The sequence below is a fragment of the Grammomys surdaster genome, unplaced genomic scaffold, assembly GCF_004785775.1.
Source record: "Grammomys surdaster isolate TR1022 unplaced genomic scaffold, NIH_TR_1.0 126198, whole genome shotgun sequence".
Taxonomy (NCBI): Eukaryota; Metazoa; Chordata; class Mammalia; order Rodentia; family Muridae; genus Grammomys; species Grammomys surdaster.
Genome location: NW_021621003.1, coordinates 7650111 through 7676476, shown reverse-complemented (window position 1 = coordinate 7676476; position 26366 = coordinate 7650111). Strand labels below are relative to the sequence as shown.

The 26366-nt window shown below is 46.3% G+C and overlaps 2 protein-coding genes across 2 annotated transcripts; one reads left to right on the top strand and one right to left on the bottom strand.

Annotated features, from left to right (window-relative positions):
- Window positions 1–1093: 1093 nt before the first annotated feature.
- On the top strand, window positions 1094–2768 carry Comtd1 (catechol-O-methyltransferase domain containing 1). Its single transcript, XM_028758641.1, has 7 exons — window positions 1094–1187; window positions 1295–1422; window positions 1651–1756; window positions 1840–1958; window positions 2033–2087; window positions 2208–2341; window positions 2520–2768. Exons 1-7 carry the CDS (start codon window positions 1094–1096, stop codon window positions 2670–2672), a joined length of 789 nt encoding a protein of 262 aa, XP_028614474.1. The 3' UTR covers window positions 2673–2768.
- A 1365-nt stretch (window positions 2769–4133) lies between these two features.
- Vdac2 (voltage dependent anion channel 2) lies at window positions 4134–17865 on the bottom strand. Its single transcript, XM_028758588.1, has 10 exons — window positions 17720–17865; window positions 17479–17537; window positions 16388–16456; window positions 15492–15541; window positions 11776–11928; window positions 11629–11681; window positions 11007–11234; window positions 9052–9202; window positions 5800–5857; window positions 4134–4865 (listed from the first exon to the last, which is right to left on the bottom strand). The coding sequence occupies exons 2-10, from the start codon at window positions 17510–17512 to the stop codon at window positions 4774–4776; spliced, it is 888 nt and encodes a 295-aa protein (XP_028614421.1). The 5' UTR covers window positions 17513–17537; window positions 17720–17865; the 3' UTR covers window positions 4134–4773.
- Window positions 17866–26366: the final 8501 nt, after the last annotated feature.

Below are 26366 nucleotides of genomic sequence, written 5' to 3'. Positions count from 1 at the left end.
TTGGTGGCCCAAGGCGAGATGCATCCCTGAAACATTACACTATGCAACTGATCTGGTATAAGGGGGGGGGGTATTGGGAAAAGGAGAGAGGAGGGAGGACCTGAGGAAGGGGGAGAGGCAGGCAAGTGGACATGTAAATGTGAGTAAGGCCAGGAGGGCACATAAAGGAGGGCAGAGAGGGAGAGGGGATGCTGAGAAGAGGAGGGAGGGGAAAGGAGGGAGAGAGAAAGGGAGAGAGCTAGAGTGGCAGGGAGTCCTTTTATCTGCAGCACACACCTGTCACACCTGGAGGGCGGGTCAAGTGACGCCTTAAGGAATTGCTAGGTTCCTGGGGGAGGTCAGCTGAGTCGCATGTTAGGAAGGTCTAGTGAGGATTTCACTGTAAAGAGGGATAGTAACTCTTGAGCTGCATACCGGTTGTACCTGTTCAGTTGTTTCCAAGCCATAAACTACCACCATCTTTTGCTTCCACCAGAGTTCAGCATATAGTAGGTATTCAGGAAATGTCTAGAGAGCACAGGTCTAGCAGATTGCCTTGCAAGGGGGAACTCAGCAACTGCCTGCCAAGATGTCACCGCTTCCAAATTACCCTCTCTAGCCATAACAGCAGGTACCACTATTGAGCAAGGAACCACTATTTTGCAAGGAACCTCACGCCTTTCGTAGTAAGACTGTAATCCCAAACAAGCTACTGACCCAGCATCCCAACCACTGAGGATACTCCGTGTATTGGAACCCAGGTGACTCCAAACCAGGTTTTTGGCTCCTTTAACTTGGGCACCTCTCCAGGAAGCATCCCCGAATCTCTTTGGGTTCCTCCATTCGCCACACTCATTTTACCTCCTCTCCCCATGCTCACAAGAGCCCCGGTGCAGGGATGACTCCACGGGCTGACGCAGTTCCGCATGCAGCCACCGGGTGGCGAGATGTTCTCAGCCTGACCTTGCAATACGGCCATGTGTCACCAGATGGTGCCCGAGGCCGCGGCTCTGAGGGCTGGGCCCGGACAAGGTGGAGCCCAGCCGGCTTACTGGTCCCAGTCCCATCCCCTCTACTCCAGCACACGTGACCTCCGCCGCCGCTAGCCCGCACCATGGCCCAGCCCGTGCCTCGGCTATCTATCCCCGCCGCGCTGGCCCTGGGCTCGGCCGCGCTGGGCGCCGCCTTCGCTACTGGTCTCTTGCTGGGTGAGCTGGGCTGGGCTGCAGCAGCCCCGGGAGTGGGAGGGCGCGGAGCAGAGCCGGAGAGCTCGGTCAGAACTGCAGGCCCTGACCCGGCACCCTCTCCCCGGCAGGGAAACGGTGGCCTCCGTGGGGATCCAGGCGGCGACAGCGCCTGCTGCCACCTGAGGACAATCCCCTGTGGAAGTATCTGCTGAGCCGCTCCATGAGGGAGCACCCAGCGCTGCGGAGCCTGCGACTGGTCAGTAGGACTGGGTCCGAGAACGGGCTCCCCGCTTCCAGCGTGGTGGATCTCACGTGGCTGTGTGACCTTGAGCTAGACAGAAACCCTCTCTGGGCTTCCGGGTTCCCTGTGACCCCTGTCCCCTCCAGACCACACCCGTCACCCAGCATATGAATTATTCAAAAGGAAGGGGGAGAATGGGGGGGCTGACTGGAATGAATGGCACCACCCTCTCCCTACACGCAGCTGACCCTGGAGCAGCCGCAGGGGGATTCCATGATGACCTGTGAACAGGCCCAGCTTCTAGCCAACCTGGCGCGGCTCATCAAGGCCAAGAAAGCTCTGGATCTGGGTAGGAACACATGTTCTCTGGAAACCGGGGACACTGGGCCGTCCCGCAGCCTGTGCTGAGCTTGCGGGTGTCCCGGTCCACAGGTACTTTCACGGGCTACTCGGCCCTGGCCCTAGCTTTGGCGCTCCCCGAGGCTGGCCGCGTGGTGACCTGCGAGGTGGACGCAGAGCCTCCGAAGCTGGGACGGCCCCTGTGGAAGCAGGTGAGAGCCCCACACCTGCGGCCGTTCGGGCTCCGGCTCGGGGGCGTGCCGGCCTGACCGGCCTCCTTCCGCAGGCAGAAGTGGAGCAGAAGATCGACCTACGGCTGCAACCCGCCCTGCAGACTTTGGGTGAGCATCGGCGCGGGAGGGGCCCAGCCAGCACTGTCTAACCCCGGGAAACAAAACTGGCGACCCTGAGCGGCCCGCTGACACCGGAGCTCAGCTGCACCTGCCCTCTGTCCCCATAAGATGAGCTCCTGGCAGCAGGCGAGGCTGGAACCTTCGACATAGCGGTGGTGGACGCCGACAAGGAGAACTGTGCCGCCTACTACGAGCGCTGTCTGCAGCTCCTACGCCCGGGAGGTGTGCTCGCCGTGCTCAGAGTAAGGACTAAGGCAAAGCTTCTTCACGTGGCTGGGTCCACAGGCTGGTCTCAGCTCTCTCCCAGCCCCGTCCCAACACACACACCCCCGCCCTAGTATCATAGGCCCCGCCCTTCCCAGCTAAAGTCCTGGGTTGGCTATCCCCCCACTTCCGATGGCCCCACCCTTCCATCTGTAGGTCCTGTGGGGCGGAGAGGTGCTGCAGCCCCAGCCCAGGAGTAAGACCGTTGAATGTGTGCGGAACCTAAATGAGCGCATCCTGAGGGACGCCAGGGTCTACATCAGCCTCCTGCCCCTGGATGACGGACTCTCCTTGGCCTTTAAGATCTAGGGTTAACACCAAACTTTGGGCTTGGGTGTGAGAACCTAAGAACCCAATCCAGTGACCCAACTTTTAAACCTGACAATAAAGGTACTGGAACACACATCTTCTGATCATTCATTTCCAGAGTTCATTTGGTGAAGAGTTCTCTCCCTGCAGGAACACAGGCAGCTTTTTCAGTAAAGTGGTCTCCCTGGCACCAAAGCTTGTGGCCCTATCTGACTGGGTAGTTTTAATAAATTGTCCCAGCTGTACACAGTGTATAGAGTTCCAATAGGCTCCGACCCTCCCAGCCACATGCCAGAGACCACACCTTGTCGAGATAGGGGCTCTTAAGAGACCAACCTAGTCACTGGTACTTCTATAGCTAAGTCAGGTCTGTTGGCAGTCTACCCACATTTCCACAGGGATGTTGCCTCCCCAGCCTCACCTGTGTGCAGTATAAGCCATGACAGTGGCCATTACCCAAGAAACAACCCTCTTGGCCCAGACCAGAGAAACTAAGTTTGGCTGGTATTTCTATCTGCTCCCTCACCCCATTAAGTCCTAAGGGAGGAAACCTCATTCAAGAAACCTCAAGAACTTGAAGCTTTTCCAGCATTGTCCTTTTGGGGGACACTTAAGGAGCCAAAGACCTGGAGCCTGGTGCTTTGCTGCTCTGGAAGAAGGCTAAAGTTCTTTGTACTGAGGCATAAAGGACAGTTTCTGGGACACCACAGGTTTGCCACCCAGAGGTAAGACCCAAGTAAAGCACACCTAGCAGCTGCTCCAAGTACAGCTCCATGAGGCCACAACTGAGTTGGTCCAAGCCCCATGGGCCCTGCCACACATCACTAACCCTCTGGGAACTAGCTGTGCCCTACCCCTTCTTCACAAGTCAGTACATACCGAACTGCACACAGGGGACCTGGTCCGATCCATTTTGAGAAATACTTTTGATACACTGGTAACCCACATGTGTACACTAGCCCAGGGCAGAGCCAGCATCAAGTGCACTTGTTAGCTGAGCAGTACTAGGCCACAGAGGGCCATAGGGCAGTGACATCTGCCATTTCTATTGGGTTAATTCCCAAAGTATCCATTTTCTTAGCTGTCCCCACAAGTTTACAGCTAAACCTCAGAAGTGAGGCTCATCGCTCCTCTTTGACTCCCCTCTCACCTGTGACATACCTCCTCCCCCTGGGGAGCTTGCACTGTCCTACTTTTCCAACCAGAACCACTAGGTAATGCAGATCACCCACGTGATGGCTAAAGGGGCTTAGCTTTTCAGCATCTGTCTGTAGAAAAGAACTGGTGCCCATTTCCTCCTCTCGGCCTGCTGCTGCCATGTTCTGTAGCCTAGCTCAGAAGGAAGGGCATGCTTGCCTATTTAACCACTCGGCACCACCACTGCATTTCCCTTCATCATCCATGGGTTAGCAGTGATTCACTGTAACTTTGCACAAACTTAGAAACTGCAGAGTATTAAAGTATGTATCCTTGTATTTTATTGTAGTCTCAAAGACCTCGTGGATTATGCTAGGGACACAGGGAATTTGGTTGCACAGGTTTAGGTAAAGAACAAAATGCTCACAAGAAAAAAGTATTTACCAAGAAGATTAGACCCTAGGCTGGCAATCTGTAACTGCACATACGTGAGCCATTAGTTATGTACACTTGTTTTATTCATAATTTGTCATGTTTGGGATTACCAAAGTAATTCTACTGATGGGTGAATATAACAAAAAAAATCTTTTACCTCATCTTAAAACATCCACTGATCCATCTCATTCAGTACAACAGTCACTGTTAAAGGAACATAAAACAAACATGCACACCATGGCACGGTTTTCATAAACATCTATTTCATCATTGGTGGGTAGCACATTTAACAGTTAAATACATTTAAATAATGTATAGGAGGCTGCACGACAGCAGCACTGATAACTAGATAACCATCCAACTAGGAACCAGCCAACGGGTGACTGTCTAAATATTTAAAATACAGCTCTTGCTTAATCATCCTTTGATGTGATCACCTTCTGGGGGGAAGGGGAGCCTGCTGGTTGCATGGAAATATATTAAGGCCAAATCTTCTGATATCCGTTCCCAGAGGTTTCTTTTAACTGGATTAAGCTTCCAGTTCCAAGGCAAGCCCAAGTTTGTGGCCTCCAGCATTAAAGCTCTTCCCGTCTACCAGAGCGGACAGTGTCAGCTTCACACCTGTAAACAAAGCAAACCACCATGACGGGCCTGAAAGCGCGCAGCCCTGCCAGGCCCTTCCTCAGCACCCAGAGAGCATTAGGATGAACACTGATGCTAAAACCTCTGATGGTATATGTAATCTGAGGGCACAGAAAGGTTAGTAATAAACAAGTTCAAAATGGCCTAAAATTCATTTTCACTGGACTAAATAATACTGGAGACCAGATCACAACTGAACTCTAAAGAAGAGGCGCCTGGGGACCAGTGGGAAACCACACAGTAGGTAAGTCAGTCCTCATCTGAAATTAGTATACCAGGAACTTGCCCCTTCAGTGTTCACTGTCACTCTTCTTTACGTTTTAAGTCTAAATAAAAATTAGGTGGGGGAAGCAGGTGCCCCATTAGAAATACAAACTTCTCCATCTCAGACCTACTGGATGGGAATCTGCACAAGACCCAGGCCACTCCCAAGTCTGGAATTGCTCTGGTATCCATTACCTGAAGGGAACTGCAGAGACTTTTGACCTGAGACAATATTTAGACACCAGTGAGGAACTACATGATGGTTAAATGTTGAGGAGTGAGGTTTTTTAGAGTGAGGGCAGCCATGCTTATTCAGAGCAGGCCACTCCCTATAAGGAGTAAGGGGGAGGGGCGGGTGTGAGAAACTCTGAGGCTTGAAAGGGTCACAAAATAATAAACTAAAACTGTAATCTTGAAAATAATGTACAAATGGCGATATGGCTCTGCAGTTAAGAGAACTGGGTGCTCTTCCAGAGGTCCTGAGTTCAATTCCCAGCACCCACCCATCTCTATCTGTAATCCCATGGGATCAGATGCCCTCTTTCCATGTGCAGATGTACAAGCACACAAAACATACATACACTTAAATAAATGAATCTTTTTAAAGGGAGGGGAGGCTGTAAAACAATCCTTTATCAAAGATACTTACCAGGCCTCAGAGTCTGAGTATAGCCCACTCCAATTAAACTAGAGTTGTTGACCTTTGCCTAGAAAGAGAGAAAGACATTTCTGAAGGGAGACAAAGTTCTTGGGTAGCCCCATCATGGAGCTATCAAGCCTGTGCCTTTAAGTCAATGAGATACTAAAGTTTAGTATCATGTATTAAGTAAACACCAAGTGCCACTTAAATGTTAGACATGATCTTAAAATCAAACTGTCAGCAGAGCTCAGTAACATTCTTTACACACCTTAGGATGTGTATACAGACCCCTACATGATCCACACAGCACACACACACACACACACACACACACACAAAAAACACACTCAAAAAAGCTCACCCTTGTGAAACTCACAAAAACACATAAATATGTAGCTGATGGCACCTAGGCACCTATCAGACTCACTAAAGGTGAGAGCCACCTTTGAAATGCACAGTGAGGAGTTTATAAGCTCATGGCTTAGATCCACACATGAGACTACTTCCTCACTCTTCCCTCTAAGCTGCTGTAACTAGTTGGGGCCTGATGAGGAGCATGGTTTATCAATTCCTTATGTACTTTGACAATTTAAGATTTAGGTCACAGACCTTCAAGAGCTGAGAGGAATGCTGGAGAGCAAATATGTTAAGCAGCATATGGGGAATTGGTTCCAATGCTTTGTCTTATTTCGGCTCCCAAAAGCCGTGCTTCCAGACCTGAGGGTTCCTGCTCCCAGCTGCCTTCAACTGATAATAAAGAATTGCCATACAGCCAATGGCTGGGCAAGGAGACGAGCAGGATGTTTTAGACTTCGAGAGCAAGGGACCGAGGGGAAGAGAAGAGAATCACCATGACTCAGAGGGAAAGGAATGAGATTTAAGAGCCGCAGAAGAAAAGTCCTCCAGCAATTTAAGTGGAATGGGAAAGCAGCCCTATGGGGGTTGGCAGAGGGCTGCCCAGAAGGTAACAGGACAGCAAAGATAAAACATAGATTCAGAAGGTGTTATGCCAGGAATACCAGAGGGAAATGTGTGCTAGCCACAGGAAGGTTTAGATACGCCCAGCCATTGAGCTAGTCAAGGCATATCAAAATTTGTTGGTGTGTCTTTCACTCTTGAATCCAAAGAGCAGGTGCAAAAGGCAGGTGCAGCAGGCAGGTGCAGCATGTATGCATGACCCGCATACCTTCCAGCACCAGTCCTCCACTACCTTGGCTAACATCTTCACTAAGCCACCTACCCGTTAACAGAGGTATCCACACTCTTTACATTGTACCCTGACATCTTTACCTACAAATGAGGTAGGCCATTTATAGCTATATAAGACACAACATAGCCTGCAAGCCACAAGATGGATAAATATGCCTGGGGGAAGTGGGGGTGGCGGCACATTCCCCTCAATTCCAGAGCTCTTTGGCATCCTGGGGCTACAGGTATAAATAGAACAGCATGCTGTGAGACCAGATATGCAATGATTCAGTGGCTCTATTCTTGTTATATGTAAGGTAACACAAGATAAGCCAATGCTTCTAGGCGCTACTCTACTGGGACATCAGCAGCTCTACTTGGGTAGGAATGCTGTATTTGTTTCTATAATGACTGTGAGCTGAAAGGTGTTTCTGCTGGCTGACATACCATCTGTCATGGTGCCACAAGCAAACAAACATCTGTCGAAAACACAATGTAAAAGAGACCAGTGTGCTGGCAAGAGTGCTTCACCTAGTGCAGCCAGTCACAGATGCACCACTGGCTGGTCAAAGGGAAAAGCATTCTGGGTACTTTTTACACTATCTCTGATTATAAATCTTTAAACATAGAGAAAAAGATAGGGCTAAAACATTAACAGCTTAAGGTTTCAAAGCACAGGGCAGGAGAGAAGGCTCAGTGGCTAAGAGCACTGGCTACTCTTCCAAAGGTCCTGAGTTCAATTCCCAGCACCCACATGGTGGCTCACAACCATCTGTAATGGGATCTGATGCCCTCTGCTGGCCTGCAGGTGTGCATGCAGATAAGAGTACTGATGTATAAAATAATATTTTTAAAAACATATCAAAACATACTCTCCTTGGGGATCAAGAGTACTTTCTATAACAGAAGTAACTCTCCTGAGTGTTTAACTTCCATTCATCCCTAGTACACACAGTACAGACAGTCCCTGACACAGAGTAACCACTGCTGATCTGCCAGAAATGGAAGCCAATTCCCTGGCCCTCACAGCACACTCTCTTCTATCTCAAGCCACTATGACTGAAGACAGAAACCGAAGAAAGGGCCAAGAGTCAGACCAGAGTGGCCATCTCACTTTACCCTTAGCAGAGGGGAGGAAGTCCTGGAGGTGCAGGTTTTTAGGCAACAGTCCCAGTAAGATATTCTACTCACCCTGGACAGGATTAAGGTCAAAACACTGAGTCTAGTCCTGGCTTTACTTACCCCCCCCAACCTCAACAGTAATATTTAGTCCTCTCTCCCAGCCAAAGTCCAATCTCTTCGCCTGTAAAAATGGTGTCAGACCAGTGACCTCTCAGATAAAATCTGAAGGTACTTCATAAACTATAAAAAGACAAAGACAGTACTATTATTCCCCAACAAAAATGCAAGCCATCTAAGGCTCCACATGCTGGTTACCTGGAGCTTAGGCAGGCTTGGGGGCTCAGGGATATTAGCCAAACTAATTCAGCAGATCTCAAAGTAAGGTGAACTTCTGTGACTGTGTATTACTATGCTATGATTATTAGTTATATTTTTCTATTGCTGTGATCAGACACCATGGCCAAGGTAACTTATAAAGCAAGCTCTTAATTCGGAGCTCCTGATCCAAGAGGGTGAGTCCATGACCATCATGGTGGGAAGCATGGCAGCAGGCAGGCAAGACGCTGGAGAAGGAGCTGAGCTTACATCTGATCCACAAACCTGAGGCACTACAAATGGCTGGGCTTTTGAAACCTCAAAATCTGCCCCAATCTCCTCCAATAAAGCCACACCTCCTAATACATTCTCAGCAAGTAAGGAGCCCCCATTCAAATACATTAGCGGGGGGGTCGGGGGGGAGAGTATTTCCTCATCCCAATCACCACAGTGATCTAACCTGAAAGTCAAACCTCTATCACAATTTCCATAGGAAAAGGAGGATTCTAATTCCAATCCCAGGACATCTATAAATGTGCACTGAGTGAATCCCAGGCAAGCTTTCCACACTATCCAACATACCCAGAGTAATTCCCACAACCAGAAAACCCCACCCTAAGCCCAAGAGGTACTCACAGAAATGGAAGCAGTGGGATCCAACTGGTATTTAGCTGCAATGCCAAAACGAGTGCAGTTGGTACCTGATGTCCAAGCAAGGTTTACTGAAGTGTCAAAATCTTCACATACTTTCTGATAAATTGATCCTCCAAATTCTGTCCCATTATTTCTATAAGATATTTTGAATTAGAATCTAGAATAGACAATGTAACCACTTCTAAGGCACTGGGTAATACTGTGTAGCAGGTATAAGCTACTACTAGAACTGAGCAGGTAACACAGTACAATGCTTGCCTAGTATGCCAGAAACCCTAGGTTCATTCCCTAGAGCTGAGGAGTGGGGAAGGATGACATCGCTCATGCTGGTCTATAAAGCTCTACTGAAAACTGCCAAGTTTTCTTGCATGGTTGAGACAGGGTGAATCTTACTCTGTAGCCCAGGCTAGACTCCTTCCCCACAATCCTTCTAACCCCACCTAATTTTTTTAAAGACAGGGTCTCTTTATATGGTCTTGCTGTCCTGGAACTCACTATGTAGAACAGGCTGGCTTCAAACTCAGAGATCCTTCCGCCTCCGTCTCGGGAGTGCTCGGATTAAAGGTATAGGACACTCACTCCCTCGCTCATTCACACACATGCACACTCACACACACATGGGGGTTGTGGTTCAATGATCGAATGCTTCCTCTCCTAGATAAATCCCTGCATTCAACTCCCAGCAGCACCACACACATACATGTGCACATACACAAAAGTGATCAACAAAACAGAAATAAAGATTACGTATATCTACGTAGTGAGTTTCAGGAAGGGCCACACAAGAGACTTTTTTTAAAAAACTATGTTATCTAGGAGCAGAGAGATGTCTTATTGGGTCTTAAGGTCCTTGCCTAAGGACCCAGCCTAAGGACCTGAGTTCAATCCCTGGGACAATCAATTTCCCACAAACCTCCAAGTATGTGCTATAACAAACAGATAAACACATGCAAAAATATGTAAGACGGTGGGTCTAGCTGGCAGGGTTATGAGAGACCTTCCTTTGCGCTCTTGTTATTTACTAGTACACTATTTTGTCGGGACTGGAGAGATGGCGCAGCAGTTAAGAACACTGGTGGTTCCTCCAGAGGTCCTGAGTTCAATTCCCAGCAACCACACTGGTGGCTCACAACCATCTATGTGATCTGATCCCCCCACCCCAATTCTGGTATTCGGGTATATATGTAGATAGAGCACTCACATATATAAAATAAATAAATCTTTTAAAAATATATAGCTTTGTCAACGAAAAAACCGTTTAGTCCTTTCTATATTCTCTATCTTGAGTTGGGTAAAACGTCATACCCTGCTCCCCTTTGTAAGAAAGGAACTTACTCTGTCGTTCTAGCCAGCCTAAACTATGTAGACTAACATGACTGACCTCAATCTCAGAAGATACAGCTGCCTCTGCCTTCCAAATCAGGATTAGCCGGGCGGTGGTGGCGCACGCCTGTAATCCCAGCACTTGGGAGGCAGAGGCAGGCGGATTTCTGAGTTTGAGGCCAGCCTGGTCTACAGAGTGAGTTCCAGGACAGCCAGGGCTACACAGAGAAACCCTGTCTCGAAAAAAACAAAAAACAAAAAAACAAAAAAACAAATTAGGATTAAAGGTGTAAGGCTCCACAACTGGCCAAGCACCATACGTGACAATGGTAAGACAATCCTATCAACCCAGGACTCGACCCCACAACCCCCCCACTCCCAGGTCATTTTGTCAGAGAAGGCACTGATAGCAGCCTGCCAAGGCTAACACCTCTTCTAAAGGCATAAAACACCCCAAGCCTGACAACATGGGCATGCACTCAGTATCCATACCACATGCTTCTGAGGACCACCCATGGCAACAGAAATCCTTCAAACTAAAAATAGATCAAAAGAAATGACATCACACACCATCTTCTGAGAACCTGCACCTCAATAGCCTGTAAAGAACTTACACATTTGTATGTAGCTGGAAGTCCCCAGTCCTGTAGCCGACTGCAAAGTTACTCCTTGTCAGCTTTGACTTGGCACTGTCAAAGGTCATTTGGTACCCAGCAAGCCAGCCCTCATAACCAAAGACAGCTGACCCATGGATGGCAGGTCCAGCAAAATCAAAATCAACATCACAGCCAAGGTTTATACATTCCCTCTTGTAAGCAGACTTGATTTTACCACTTTTCTTTCTGGAAAAAAGAAGAGACTGATTAGAAACGGATGCCAATGACAAAGATTTATACATATAACTGCATGGTGGGCATGAAACAGATTTAAACAAACTGCAGTGTGACAATTATGGGGTTAAAAACAGCCAAATAAATTAAACAACCCACATGGAACAACAGGACTGTCCCATCACAGAAGTGTTGTGTACAACCCACAGTCACAACAGCCTCAGAAACAGTAAGAAGCACAGCCACAGTGAAGAGGCCATTTCTGAAAGCAAGCCCCTGGCAGTGGAGAGCAGCGCTCAAAGGCAAAATCGATGCCGCTGTAAGCGAGGGAGGCACTGAAACAGCTGCTCCTTTCCTGAGCAGACAAGGCCTGTAAGCTCAACACCCACGAAACACCAGCACTTACCCTGTGTTCGGTGAAAAAGTGGTGTCAAAGGTCAGTTTCAAACCTTGACAAATCTATTTCAGAGGAAAAAGAATTCATGTTCAGAGATATTTCCTTTTTGGTATATGAAAATAAAGAGTAACACAAAAGCAAGTCTGGAAACACTACCTGATCTTCAATTGCAATCTCTGTCCCCAGAGTGTTATCGGTGTTCCATTTCTCTGTGAAAGTCAGACCATACTCACACCATTTGTACTTGGTCTCCAAGGTCCCACTAACTTTACCAGTGTCTGTATTAGATGAGCCAGATGTTGAAAATTCCTAACAAGACAATAAACAGCTTCATGAACCTTCTCCTAAGCATAGAAGAATCCACTGCCCCGCTGACACGCAGCTCTTCACTGTGCTACTTCCTAAGCAAACAGAACAGTGACAAGCCAGCCCCTGACCAACTTACTACCACCACAATGTCCTTTACATGCTAAACAAGTCAATAAACATTAAGTATACAGGACTGGTGATGTGGCTCAGTGGGTAAAGGCTTGCTGCCAAGTCTAATCCTTACCTCTATCTTTAAAACCCACCTAGTGGAAAGAGAGAACTGAGTCCAGCAAGTTGCCCTCTAACCTGCACATGCGCACTGTGACACATGTGCCTGCATACACATAATCCACACAAATACTGTGAAAAACGTTAAATAAGTAAAATTTAAATTTTTCAATAGTCCATATTCTATTTTTCTCTTTTCCTTTTAAAGATTTATCTTTATTTTGTGTATGTAAGTACAGGGGCCCATGAAGTCCTGAGCAGTCTGATTTCCCCAAAACTGGAGATATAGGCAGTTGTGAGCCATGTGGGTCCTGAGACATGAACCAGAGTCCTCTCCAAGAGCAGCACCTACTCTTACTGCTGAGCCACCTCTCCAGTCCCTCTGCTTTTAGATGAATCTTCACTAGGTTTCTTGCCTTTCCAAACAATTTATATATCATCTTTTTGCTGTTTTGTTTGGTTTTTGTCTCTCTTATGTGGAGCTGAGGGCCTAGACCTCTCTTTGTAGAGGAGAAGCTGGCCTGACCTGCCTGCCTCCCTAGTGCTGGGATTAAAGGTGCCTGCCCACCAACATATCTCACTCAACTCACCATATTTTCATTTTTTTAAAGCAGTGGGAAGTGATAGAGAAATGGCTAAGTAGTTAAAAACATTGTTGCTCTTATACAGACCTACTTTGGTAACTAGCACCCCACAAGATGATTAACGAGTCTATAACTCCAGTATCCACTGTCCTCACTCTTCTGGTCTCTGTGGTGACCAGAAACATGGTGCACAGATTAAGACATGGAGGCAAAAAACCATACAGGAATAAAATTAAGTTCTTTTAAAAGTGAAGTGTGGGAGCTTTATTGATTCCTTTACACTTGGTTTATATCATACATCACCTGTTACCAGAGAAAATAATTAATACAGGGACTAATATGAAGTACCATAAAAAGCTTAGGCTTGCAACTGGAAAAATGGCCAGTGAGTAAACATCCTTGCTGCTCTAACAGAGGACCCAAATTCCAGTCCCAGCATCCATAGCCAGGGAGTCTGACAGTACAGTGCTCACACCAGGCACACACTCAAATACATGCAGCAAACACTCATACAACACCTAAAATAAAAACATTTTTATTTAAAAATAAATGAATCTTTTTTTAAGTTTCATTCTTAGGTTTGTACCAAAAAGATCTGCCAATCCCCTGTAGCATACCAGGTGAAAGGGGAACACCAGGAAACTGTATCTTAGAATTTTCTAGAGGAACAAAGTATCTTTCTTTAGTAAGCACAGCATGTAGGTAAAATATCCTAAGATAAAATTTAACTCTTACAACAGCCTGTCAGAGTTCTGATTTATGGTTTCTGTATCAATGTCTCTAACATTCTAACCACTTTAAAGCTGTACCTAAAATTGTTTTCTGTTGTTGTTGGGTTTTGTTTTGATTTTTTTGTTGTGGTTATTTATCAGAAATTGCGATACCTGTAGAGTTAAGCAATATCAAACACTGCCAGGCAGTGGTGGCACATGCCTTTAATCCCAGCACTTGGGTGGCAGAGGCAGGTGATCTCTAAATTCAAGGCCAGCCTGGTCTACAGAGTCAGTTCCAGTACAGTAGGGCTACACAGAAAAACCCTGTCTTGAAAAAGTAACAAAATAATATTTTGGAGATAGGTTTGTTTTCTCAAAGGTACAGCACAGCCTGTTATGGGACAATCCAATTGAACTGCTGTGAAAGCTTTGTAGCTCTGCATGCACATCAACAAGATAATGTTAAATACATATGAACCATGCTCTTCCAACAGTTTACATGGGAAATGTGTATGGGCAGCAGTTTTTAATCCTGCATGACAATGATTAATTAATTCAAGCACCTCCTACTACCATCCATCAGTCCCTGAGATCAAGAACCAGCCTAACATATGCCAAGGAATGCTCAAGACACAAGGCCAACACCAGCCTGTGAGCTGAATTGGACCAGATGACACCAATAATAAAGCAATTCCCTCCATCACTAGAGACTTATCTTTTACATTCTGAGTAGCCTGAACATCTCTGCAGTTCGAGAAATCAAAGGACCTTAGAAGAACTTAATTCTGGATAGGTCTGCATAGTACAGCATCAGTCCTATGACTATTCCATTTTACTCAAAAGTATAACCAAAACTTCCCTCTTTAATCCAATTCCTATATATCCTTCAGGAACTTACTATACTTACTTCCGTAACTTTCCCTAATTCTGTTTTACCATCAGGCTTTCCTTTCCAACAAGAATTGTTCACTTACAAATCTAGTGTTTGATCCAATTCTCTGATTATCTTCAACTTAAGGTTGTCTTTCCAATAGAAAGGGTGTTTTTGTTTTGTAGCACTGGATCTCATATATATAGCTGGGTAAACACTATACCACCAAGTTACACTCCCAGTCTTAAACTTTTTAAAGACAAACATGGTGTGCTTTAGTTTAGAACAACATACAGGCACAAACATATTTAGAACTCAGTAGACTGAAAGTAAAGATTAGTCGTAGAGATTCAAGGCCTCCAGCAACAGCAGAGAAAAAATACAGTCACCTAATACTCTGTAATCTATTAATCCAGCCAAGCCAGTCACTCAACCATAACCAAATAATTAGACTTCTTTGCAGACCAAAGAAACCACAGGACAATACAAATATAAAACCCATAAATGCAACAGGTCTAAGCATTAAGAAACACCATCACAAACAACTTGAATAAGTACCAGTTATGTGCAGAGCAGCATGCACACAGTACTGAGCAATCACAGTTTAGCATGTACATCACACACCCATCTCCAATCTCCAAACAAAAACTTTCAGAGAAAGAAAAAAAGTATACAATTATTTTACTTTATCCCTTTTTTAACAACAGTTGGGAAGGATCAACGCTTATCAAACCAGTAGATTCTGTAGAGATAGTCCAGTCAAGATAAACATGCAGACATCTCCATGGATGACTGACTGTTAGAATGTAACCATTATATTAAATGTTCACTGTGGTCAAACAAACCCAGAAGTCTGACAGGCATTAAGACAAAGGGTTACAGGAGTCTAATGGGCTGTGGCCTTCAAGCTTGTCATTCACCTGAGTAAACAGTCCCAAATAACCAATGGCTTTCCCAACTTCTCTATGCAATGATAGTAACACATACACAATTCAGGAATATAACAAAACCACGTGAAAATCAGAAACCATACACAAAGCCAATAAATCAGATTACACATAAATCATTCAAAACAAATTAACTTCTGCCTCCTTAAGGGAAAACAGCTGGCTATGGAATTATGGGCTACAGAATTAACAGACTCTTGAAAACGTATCAATCACTTACCACACCACTGCATGACTTCGTTTTCACATCCAGCTTCACCAACCCAAAGCCTTCAAAAACAGAGAGCAAAGATATGATTCTTCTGCAGGAAAGATGTGTGCCCACTACTCACATTACAGTTAACATAATCCCAATGTCCAGGGGACAAAAATGTACTAATGCCCAGCACATGAATGAACACTTTACAAGCAGTCAGTTCTACTCAGGTGATAGTAGCTGCTGCCTAGTGTCCTGTAACTGGCTCCACTTCCTGACACACCCTTTTCAAACCATTTTTAAATGTTAAATGAGTAAATCACTTCCTCAGACTAGCCTATTGTTTATGGGAACACACTTAGGACACTTATCCCAAAGGAGCATTACCACAAGACAAGAGGAAGTGGTATGTGCAATACAATTTCAAGAAAACACAAAAATTCACTCTAAAAAGCCCAAACTCTTAAGGTTTCAATCTACCAAGAGTCACAAACCACAAAATTAAAACAATAATTCCAGGCAGCCATGGCCTGAACTGTCACCTAAGAGAATAAAGTATAAGCTTTCTCCTCCCCCCCAGGGGGTGGGGAGTGAGGAGTGGTACAGATCATTTGGGAGGCAGAGGCAGGTAGCAGGTAGATCTGAGAGTTCAAGGCCAGCCTGGTCTACAGAGTTGAGTTCCAGGACAGCTAAGGCTACAGAGAGAGACCTGGTTTTGAAAATAACAAAATAAAAAGAATAAGCTTTTCAACTGTGACCTGAAGAAAGGCTAAGAAACTGAGGTACACATGCACCTGGCAGAAGCATGAAAGCAGCAGGATATTCAGTCTAGAAAAGCAAAGCACTTCATTTTTCTGAAGAGGTTCAAGCATACATTTTCTCTTTTATGTTAAAATTAAAAGAAAAAAAAAAGTCCTTACCAAATCCTTTGTTGAAAATATCTCTGGCAGCTTTGCCAAGGTCAGCATAGGGTGGAGGGATACACATTGCTAGTAAAAAGAAACATTGTACAGTTAATGTGACTGTACTATGAGCTACTGCTAATATTTACATTCAAGCAGTCCAATAGGAGTTGTTTTTGATGCCACTAGAACTACAGTGTTACTCTAAGTAGTCATCCATAACAAAAACTTATTTCTAAATAGCTATGTGGTAATACAAACCTGGAACATTTCTACCAATATTTAAGAGTAGGGGGAAGCCTTTCTAAACATCTACAACCTCAGAGGTCTAGTACAAATGTACACATAGTTGCCAAAACTTAATTTAACTTATTTAACTGATTTAACTGAGATAAAAACCAAAATTTAAGACTAGGCATTCTCCCCTAACAAGTCTCTTGGAATGACTTCCAAAAACAAAACCAACACTCTGGGAACTGACTTATTGAAACACAGGAGTAAAAAATAAAAATACAACCATCTATGTTTCAGTCAAGTGTCTATGGCAACTAAATATCAAATGGCACTTTAAACACATTAATACTGGTTCCCAAGTCCTCCGCCAAACTGAGGCTTAAGAGCAAGCAATCTGAGCCCAAGCAGCAGCTCATTCATTCTACAGAGCACATCCACGCCCTTAGGAACACGTGTAATGACCTTGTAGTGCACTCGATCTGTGCAGGCAAACAGCGAACTACTTCCTCTTGCAAAGTGACTGATCTAACTCTCCCCGCAAAGATGGAATTCAACAACTAGTTGTTTGTTTTGCTTTCTGATTTGTAAATGACACATCCAAAAGCCAAGAGTGGGTGTGGCCAAGGACCAACGCCCCAGGCGCGAGCCCCCTATCTGCAACCCAACAGCCCAGCACCACGTCCCTCAACAGAGGTGGGAGTAAGACTTAGGGGACGCGCAAAGAAGCAAACTTTCCAAGTTCTTACAGGCATGTGCGGGACCAACCATGGTTTTCTACAGAGGAGCAGCGCAGCCCCATCGTCCCAATCGTCCCATCGTCCCATCGTCCCATCGCCCCATCGCCCCATCGCGCAAACACCTCTTGTGCTACTTACGCCGTGGGCATACCGGTACACAACACTCAGCCATGGCGAAGTCGCGGGGAAAAGGTGATCTGTAGAAGGGACGAGAAGTGAGGTCAGGGGACGGTCAAAGGGTCCACTAGGGATCTCGGACATTAGAGCAAGGGGCCGGGGCCGCTGCGGCCATCTTAGGGGACCAGGGCCGCCCAGAGTTCACTCAGGCGGCCAGCCCGCCCCAGGGTCCCAGGCCCGCAAGAGGCGGGCGCCACAGTACCTGCGGGTGTCCTGAGGGGCGCTGCCGCCACCGCTCGGCTCGCAGCTGAGGCCACTCCGCTATCTGGAAGTTCCGCTGCAGCCACCGCGGCTGGAGGGCGAAGTGAAGGAGACACCGTTGCGCCCCGCCGCAAGCCTGGCCTCCCCCAGCCAGGTCCCCGCCGCGGCCGCCCGGGCTGTCTACCGCGCCTGTCCTTGCCGCGCCGCCCGCTGCCCACTCCCACCTGCTCCGGAGTGACCACGTGGGTCGAGAGCACGGCAGTCTCCTTGGGTGAGCTGTCTCGGACCGTCCGGCAGGGACGGGGCGAGCAGGAGCTGCCGGGCCTCGGGTCAGGCAATGTCCAGGGCAGCCCCAGAGGCGAGGACCGGGGAACGGCGGAGGCGGCGCAACGGCACCAGCGCGGTCAGGATGGGAGTGGCCACGCGAGTCGCGACGGGGCGGGGCGATGTGCCCCGCAGGGTCACGTGCATCCTCTCAGCCTCCTGTGAGTGTTCCAGCCTGGACTTAAGGTCTGAGTTGAAGCGGGTGAGACGCTCTCCCCAAGTGCAGCCTCGGTGCTCTTCCTGTCTTGGTTCACCGCCCACCGCAATGTCTTCCCCTGCTGGGGCTAGGCTGGGATCCAAAAGAACAAACTTGAGCCAGTCTCTGAGCATTTCTCTCAGAGCCTCAGGGTTGTGCGTCTGCAGCCTCCTTTCCACCCATATATGGTATGGATTCACACACGCGCAGAAGCACATGCTGCAGTAGGAAGATAAGGGTACCCGGGTTGAGAGGCCGGGAGAGAAGTGGGAAGAACTGTAGGATTCATGTTGACCAGTCATCAGACTGCTGCTCTCAGATTCTCTAAATGTGCAAGAAGAGTGAGGGAGCAATACCTGGAGTCCCAGATCTTGGGAGGCAGAGATTACATCAGTTTGAGGCTAAACTACAGTGTGAGGCAAACAGATTAAAAAGAAGAAATCTACAAGCTAATAAAGATAGAAACGGAGCCTTAGCAGGAGGCTCAGTGGGTAAGAACTCTTGCTGTGCTAGCAAGAGGACCTGAGCTCGGATCTCCAGCACCCACATTAAAAGCCAAGAGTAGCTCCAGAAATAGAAACAAGATGGTCTTTGTCAACCTGGCCTGCAAACCGTGTTCTCTAAATTCTGTAACAGATTCTGCCCCAACGGAGTAAGGTGAAGAGCAGCAGTAGACACTATTCGAAATACACAGACACACGTCAGCCGTACAGAAGATGGCTCAATAAACCCAAATAATGTAGCCCGTGGACCTCAATTCCTTCATCTCTAAGATGCGGTTTAATAATCTTCAATAGCCGTACGGTTGGACGGAGAGCAAAGAGACCGATACATACACACTCATGACTCAATTTCTGAACTCTTCCTCTACTCAAGTACTGTTAAGTCTTCACTCTCCTCCTAAACCAGGGGAAAGATGGCTAAATGGGCTCCCACAGTCCAAAACCCAAGTTTAAAGTTACACACTGGTATGTTTCTCTCCCATGAGCAAGGCTATCGAGCAACTTTGCCTGGTCACAGCTGGGGTTGTGTTATAAAAGTTCAGTGGGAAGAGTCTTTGTGTGTACGAGATTAGGCTCCAGCTCCTGACTCATCCCTTCATTGCAGGATGGACCTGGCCCATGGGAGACAGTCTGCCCAAGCTGTTTGATGCTTTGAGTGGAGTTTTGCTGCTCGTGGTGGAGATTGGCCTCCCCATCCCATTGTCACACAACACTGACTGCCAGAAAAACTCAATCTGCTAAATTAGTTACATCAAGTCCCTAAAACAGGAATTATTTGTATTATGTATTACCTGTCACCATTTTTGATCTCCAGACACATCACTTTCTCTGACACAAGCCTGAAGCTTTACTCTGTAAAGTATGTGGGCAGTGCTTAATGGCCACTGGGGACAAAGTCCAGCCTAAGCAATGAATTACAGGGGTGGAAAAGATGGTGAGTGACTCCTTCCTGTCATAAACACACAGCTGACACTCCTATGTAAAAGGCAGGGTAGCAAGAGAAATTTATTTGATCACGATTTTCTATGATACACAAGCCACCAAACTGAAGAGCCCAAACATCCCAGGTGAGTTATTGGTGGTTTTTTTTTTAATTATTGATTTTTGTGCTTAGGTTGAATGAAGCATGGACAGCCATATAGGAATATAAATGAACAAAAAGAACATAATCTAGTATATCAGAATGAGTAAGGAGCTCACAAGGTCTGTCCAAGTAACCCATCCCCACAGCTATGGGTAAGGACGCCTTCTAAAAAGGAGGCGGGTAGTTTTCTTGGTGTAATGCTGGGAATTGAACTAATGTTAGACCAGCATTATACCACTGAGCTGTAACTCCCTCCCCCTTTTTAACACTACAAAAACGGGTCCTCTCACTAAGTTGCCCAGGAAAGCCTTGAACTTGCCATCTTCCTCTTTCAGCCACCACCAACCTGCCCCAAGTAGCTGAGATTATAGGGCCACCACCAAGCCCCACTAACATGGAGGTCTTGAGTTGGGACGATTTCTCAATAAAGTTCTTGCTGTGTAAATCAGGAGTTCAGATCTCCAGAACCTGCATAAAAGCTGGGCAAGGCATGGCAGTCCAGGACTTGGGCATCCCAGCACTCAGGAGACAGACATGGGATCCCTGGGGCAAGATGGCTAGCTTAATTAGGTGAAATTGGCAAGCTCTGGATTCAGTGAGAGACTCAGCCTCAGTGAATTAGAGAGCCATCAATGAACACACATGCAGATGCCCACAGTTGCACATGTGCCCACATGCAAAAACATGTTATTTCCCTGTCCAGCATAGCTGTGATCCAGGAACCCTGGCTAGGGACAGTGAAGGAAGAAAAGACAGTCACCCCCGTATAGAGAAGTGAGATCAGGTAGGATCCTCTAATTGCTACGATGACAACCCAGAATCTCACTGTGTTTATTAGGTGCAGCAGAGCGGTAGGGGGTTGCTAGCCTTAGTAGGAGGTGTCTGTAGGCAGCAGTCTCAGACTGTGGACATCTGGGAGAAGGAAGCTGCAGCTGCTAGTTTTTGAACCAATCAATCTTCTACAAACATTCATACTTCCCGAGAGAAACTTCACCACTGCTCTTGGGCCTGGTCCACATGGGTAACAGCTTTGCCAGTTGTCCTATGGGTTGGAGGCCTTTGGATTCTTGACATACCCATGTCAAAATACACATTCTCTCAGGACTTCATTCACTCAGGGTTTCCTTTATCCCCCTACATATACCACAAATGCACACACATACACACACACACACATACACACACATACACACACACACACAATTAATAAAATTAATTAATAAAATTAATTAGTAAATTAATAAAATAGAGGTCTGATGATCTGTTAATCAAGGTAGGTCAGAGAATGTATTTATGGCAGGGCAAAGTGAGTGTTTTTAAGCTTTGAGGCTTTTAGGGCATGAGGAATGGATTTTACTTTTCTATGACTTGCTTCTGATTAAAAAAAAATCTAATTTCTTGGCTTTCTTTGGGTGGAGAACAAAGACAGACAGGATCAGTTCAAAGAGAAACTCTGTGTCAAGGCCTTCATTTTGAGCAGGATTCAGTGAATACACCCGAGTATCCACATTCACACTCCTTTAGAAGTCCAAGGCATGTGTGATGGCACATTCCAGGATCTCAGCATTTGAAAGGTGAAGGCAGGAGAATCTTTTTGGTATTATCCTTGGCTACATAGGGAGTTCAGTGCCAGCTTAGGCTACAGAAGAACCTGTTTCAACAAGCAAAACTAAGAAAATCCATGACATTGAAAACAACAACAAAAAAGTCTGACGAGACAGAGTCTGACAAGACACTGGAGTAAGCTGGGAGTTATAAGCTGGAGCTACAGCTAGTTATTCAGTCTTAGAACAAACACTGTAGTGTGTGTGCCTTATTCTGCTAGACCTGAGTTACTAAACTGGCCAAGGCGGCACACACCTATAATCCTAGCATTTGGGAGTTGGAAGCAGGTGGACCAAAAGTCTGAAGACCAACCTGGGTTACTTAGACTCTATCTTTCTATTTATTTATTTATTTATTTATTTTTAATTTTTTTTTTGACACAGGGTTTCTCTGTGTAGCCCTGGTTGTCCTGGAACTAGCTCTGTAGACCAGGATGGCCTTGACTCTACAGATATCTCACCTGTCTTTGCCTCCTGAGTGCTGAGAGTAAAGTGCTGCCACCACCACCTGGCTTTAGACTTTTTTTTAAAAAAAGCTAATTAATTACTTAGACTAATTATATCAAGGTACAGGGGAGGGCAGGGTGTTAGTTTGCATCTTTTTAAAGAAGTGTCAGTAACTATGCGTATATATATTTTAAATCTCCACAATCCATGGTTTGGTCATAGACTTACTTATATTCTTGTATGCAAGTGCATTTATTCCCTTCAAAGGCATCCCGTCCCAACCATCTAACCTTCATACCAGAGAAGGGCTACTGAGTCTGTTAGTTCCCTGACCACAGTTCCTGTGAACCAGATACTAGCTCTCTGCCCTTCCCCACATCTGGCAGGTAACAGTGAAATAAGCACAGGCATGTTTTAAGGACATTCTTGCTCAAAAGGATGGGGAACAAGAGTCATTGGTCCGCAGCAATTCTGCGATCCAGCCCTGTGAACTCAGTCCTACTCCTACATGGGCTCAGAATGGTCCTGTCAAAAGAGCCGGCCCCCACACATTCTTTCTCTTCCTGCTACTGGCTCTGACACATACTTGGAGAAGGTCACCCCAGCCCACACAAGCTCCATCCTCGTACATTTACATGACTCTGGGCTATTTCATGGGTGTAGGGATGTGTCAGTGGCAATGCAGTCCATCTTCAGAACAAACTAACTGAGACTAAAGTTCATGCAGGCCCTAGCAGCAGGCACAGGAAGGTTCAACGGGATCCTGGAAGCTCCTGCATAAAGAAGAGGGTCTAGATTTGGAGACTGTAGCCTGAGACACCAACCCTCCTCGAGATGGGCATGATCAGAGAAGGACAGATCAGTAGTTTTCAAAATAGGATGGGTGTGGGGAAAAATATAGAAGTTGAGAATTTAGAGAGATGGAATGAGAAAGAGAAAGAAGGAGAGGAAGAGAGAGAGACAGAGGTCTAGTGGGATTAAAGTGAGCTACTCTGGTTGCTAAGGAGAGTCTGACCTATGAAGCAGAAATGAAGTTCACTGGTCGAGTAAGGCTAGGACTTTGGTGTGAGCTGCACCACCACATCTCACACAATAGTGGGACTGGCACAGGCTGTTGGCAGAGACACTGGAGTAAGCTGGGAGTTATAAGATATACAGTAGCGAGGACAGCCCTGAGTCAGGTACCAAAGTCCTCGGTGACTAAAAAGGAGTGTGGCCTTGTTGGAGTAAGGGTGACCTTGTTGGAGGAAGTGTGTCACTCTAGGGGTGGGCTTTGAGGTCTCCTATGCTTAAGCTACATTCAGTGTGGCACACAGTCTCCTTCTGCTGCCTTCGGGTCAAGAGGGAGAACTCTCAGCTCCTTCTCCAGCACTATGTCAGGCTGCATGCTGCTGTAGGCTAATGAACTAAACCTCTGAAATTGTAAGCCAGCCCCAATTAAATGTTTTCCTCTATAAGATATTGTCAAGGTTATCACAGCAATAGAAACCCTAACTACAACAGGAGGAAAGGGTTTATTCAGTTCACACTTCCATATCACTCACTGTTCATCACTGAAAGAAGTCAGGACAGGAACTCAAACAGGGCAGGAACCTGGAGGCAGGAGCTGATGCAGAAGCCATGGAGAGGTGCTGCTTACTGTCTTGCTTCCCATGGCTTGCTAAGCCTGCTTTCTTATAGAACCCAGGACTACCAGCCCAGGGATGGCACCATCCACCATGGGCTGGGCCCTCCCCCCATATCAATCACTAATTAAGAAAATAACTTACAGCTGGGTCTTATGGAGGCATCTTCTCAATTGAAGTTCCCTCCTTTCAGATGACTTTAGTTTGTGTGTCTAGTTGACAGAAGACTAGCCAGCACAGCTGGGAAGGGCAGAAATGCAAACAGGGACTTGAATTTGAGGACATTAGTGCCCACAGTCAGCTATGCAGGATATCCTAGAAATAACTGGTCTCCAAAGTTCAGTCAGCACATGTGATAACCACTCCTATTATGCATGTAGAACCATGTGCATGGGTTTATTTGAGGTCTACAATCTCAGGATGCCATTTTTAAAAGCACAGTACAGTATGAAAAACACTAATTGAGACAGTTACATTCCAAAAGCAAATTAGGGAAAGACAATCGTTCTTCAGCTTTCCAGATCAGAACAGGGTTGGGCCCTCTCTAGCTGTCTTAGGGTTTCTATTGCTGTGAAGAGACACCATAACCACAGAAACTCATACAAGGAAAACATTTAATTGGGGCGTACAGTTTCAGAGTTTTAGTACATTATCATGGCAGGACATGGTGGTGTGCAGGCAGACACAGTGCTGGAGAAGGAGCTGGGAGTTTTACATCTTGATCCACAGGTTGCAGGAGGAAACTGTGGTTCTGTGTTCAGCTTCCTCCCTTGGAGTGTTCAGACACCACTGCACACTGGGGATGGTCAGCAGGATCTTGTTCCATCAGTGAGTTCTAGGGAAAGAAGGCCTTCTCCGAGGATTTTAGTGTTACATCTCTTTTAGATAGTGTTTAGTAAAACAGCTCTCTTAGATGATATTCATGAAACAGCTTGTGCTCTTTATTCAGGGTGAACAACAACGTTATGAACCTTGGAGAGTGGGAAGGGATGTGGATGTAAGTCATTGGCTGGACCTTAACTTACTGGGAATGCCTCATGTGCGCGGAAAGGCACTCCAGGAATCCCAGATGCTTGCTGAGCAGGCTCTTATCTGGAGAGAGGAGGTTGAGCCTGTAATTTTTCCAAGGGCTATGTGACATTCCTCGAATAGAAGGTGTGGGGGTCAGGCTCCCCAGATCAGGCAGAGAGGAAGCCCCACTAAGAAAGCCCCATTTTGTGCCAAACTCAGGAAAGCTGTCTAGATGTGGTAGACTACAACCCTAATAGCAGGGTCCAACAGGAGACCATGTGCCACACTGGACATAGCTTGAGTAAATGAGACCTCAAAGCCCATTCCCAAAGTGACACACTTCTTCCAGCAAGGCCACACCTACTCTACCAAGGTCATGCCTCCGAATAATGCCACTCCTTATGGGCCTATGGTGGCCAATTACATTCAAACTACCGAACTAGCTTAGTGTCTAGTTTGTGGTGATTAAGTAGATAGTGGACTGTCAGCTTACGAGGGTACAAAGTAGGTGCAAGCTTCACATAGCTGCTTCCAGCTGATGCCCAGGGTTGGTACAGAGACTGATGTGAAAGGACCTTGTTATTCACATCTACTCAGCAACCTGCAATACTGGCAAAACACTACTGTTGTTTTAATTTGCTATTTTTAACAGATTTTATTTTGTGTTTTTAATATATATGAGCATTTTGCCTGAGTCTGTACCATGTGACTGTCTGGTGCCCACAGAGGCCAGAAGAGGTCATCAGATCCCCTAGAACTAGAGTTACATAAAGTGAGGTGTGCTGGGCACTGGGATCTTAACCCCAGTCTTCTTTCTGCAAGAACAGCAAGTGTTCTTAACCACTGAGCACTCTCTCCAGCACTCCAAGCGCAACTCTTTTTAGTGCATTACACCCCAGTCGGGACAGTACATTTAAAATCTTTAGCTTATCTATTATTAAGAGTTTGATATTAGGGGCTGGAGAAATGGATCAGTGATTAAGAGCGCCGACTGCCCTTCCAGAGGTCCTGAGTTCAATTCCCAGCAACCACATGGTGGCTCACAAACATCTGTAATGGGATCCAACGCCTTCTTCTGGTGTGTCTAAAGAGAGCAACAGTGTACTCACATACAAAAATAAATAAATAAATTTTTAAAAAGGTTTGATATTAACTTATAAGGTTTTTCAATTAAAGTTTACCTATATCACTTTTTAAAGATTCTGCTCTTTAGCTGTGAGAGTTATTTCTTCCTCAGCTGTATCCACCCAACCAACATGTAACAATGCTGACATAGACATCAATCATGAACATAATTAAGACAATCATGATTAACACATGCCAGGCACTCCCTTTGCTCTGAAAGGTTCATATGCTTTATTAAATTCTTACAGCAACTCTCAGAGAACATGAGTAAGTCCCTGGGTCTGAGTGCATACAGCTGGTTCTTTAAGTCAGGGAGGCACAGTGTTAGCCCAGCTCTGTTAGAGTCAGAGGCTGACTACGTTAACCGCCAGTCACTCTTACCTACACTCAAAGCCTAACCCACTGGGGAAGACTGATACAAAAGAAACAAGAAGTCAACTGCTTTAGGCCAGCTGTGGCTTTTGCTTCCTGACAGATCACTGCCTTCCTAACTTTTCCCTTCTAAGTTTGGAGTAAGGGCCTGAGCCTCCTCAGAAGCTAAGCAGGAGAATAAGAGCTTTATGGGTCACTGCTGAGTCTGTCTTAGGACTTGCATCCTACGCCTTTCGGTGTCTGCTGTGAAGCTGCCCTGTGTCTCTCCAGTTGTCGTGGGAGGCAGTAGAAGGAAGATGAGGATGAATTCTGGGCCCCAGGAAGTCACAAGGGCAATTTGGCAGGCTGCCTGGACAC

Bases quoted from the DNA above. Each gene is read 5' to 3' on its own strand.
- Comtd1 (XM_028758641.1), top strand. From the start codon at position 1,094: ATGGCCCAGCCCGTGCCTCGGCTATCTATCCCCGCCGCGCTGGCCCTG. The intron at 1,757-1,839 runs GTAGGAACACAT...CCCGGTCCACAG, and splicing joins CAAGAAAGCTCTGGATCTGG to GTACTTTCACGGGCTACTCG. The intron at 2,342-2,519 runs GTAAGGACTAAG...TTCCATCTGTAG, and splicing joins GTGTGCTCGCCGTGCTCAGA to GTCCTGTGGGGCGGAGAGGT.
- Vdac2 (XM_028758588.1), bottom strand. From the start codon at position 17,512: ATGGCTGAGTGTTGTGTACCGGTATGCCCACGGC. The intron at 11,235-11,628 runs GTAAGTGCTGGT...TCTTTTTTCCAG, and splicing joins ACTTTTTCACCGAACACAGG to AAAGAAAAGTGGTAAAATCA. The intron at 5,858-9,051 runs GTGAGTACCTCT...CTCTCTTTCTAG, and splicing joins ATCCCACTGCTTCCATTTCT to GCAAAGGTCAACAACTCTAG.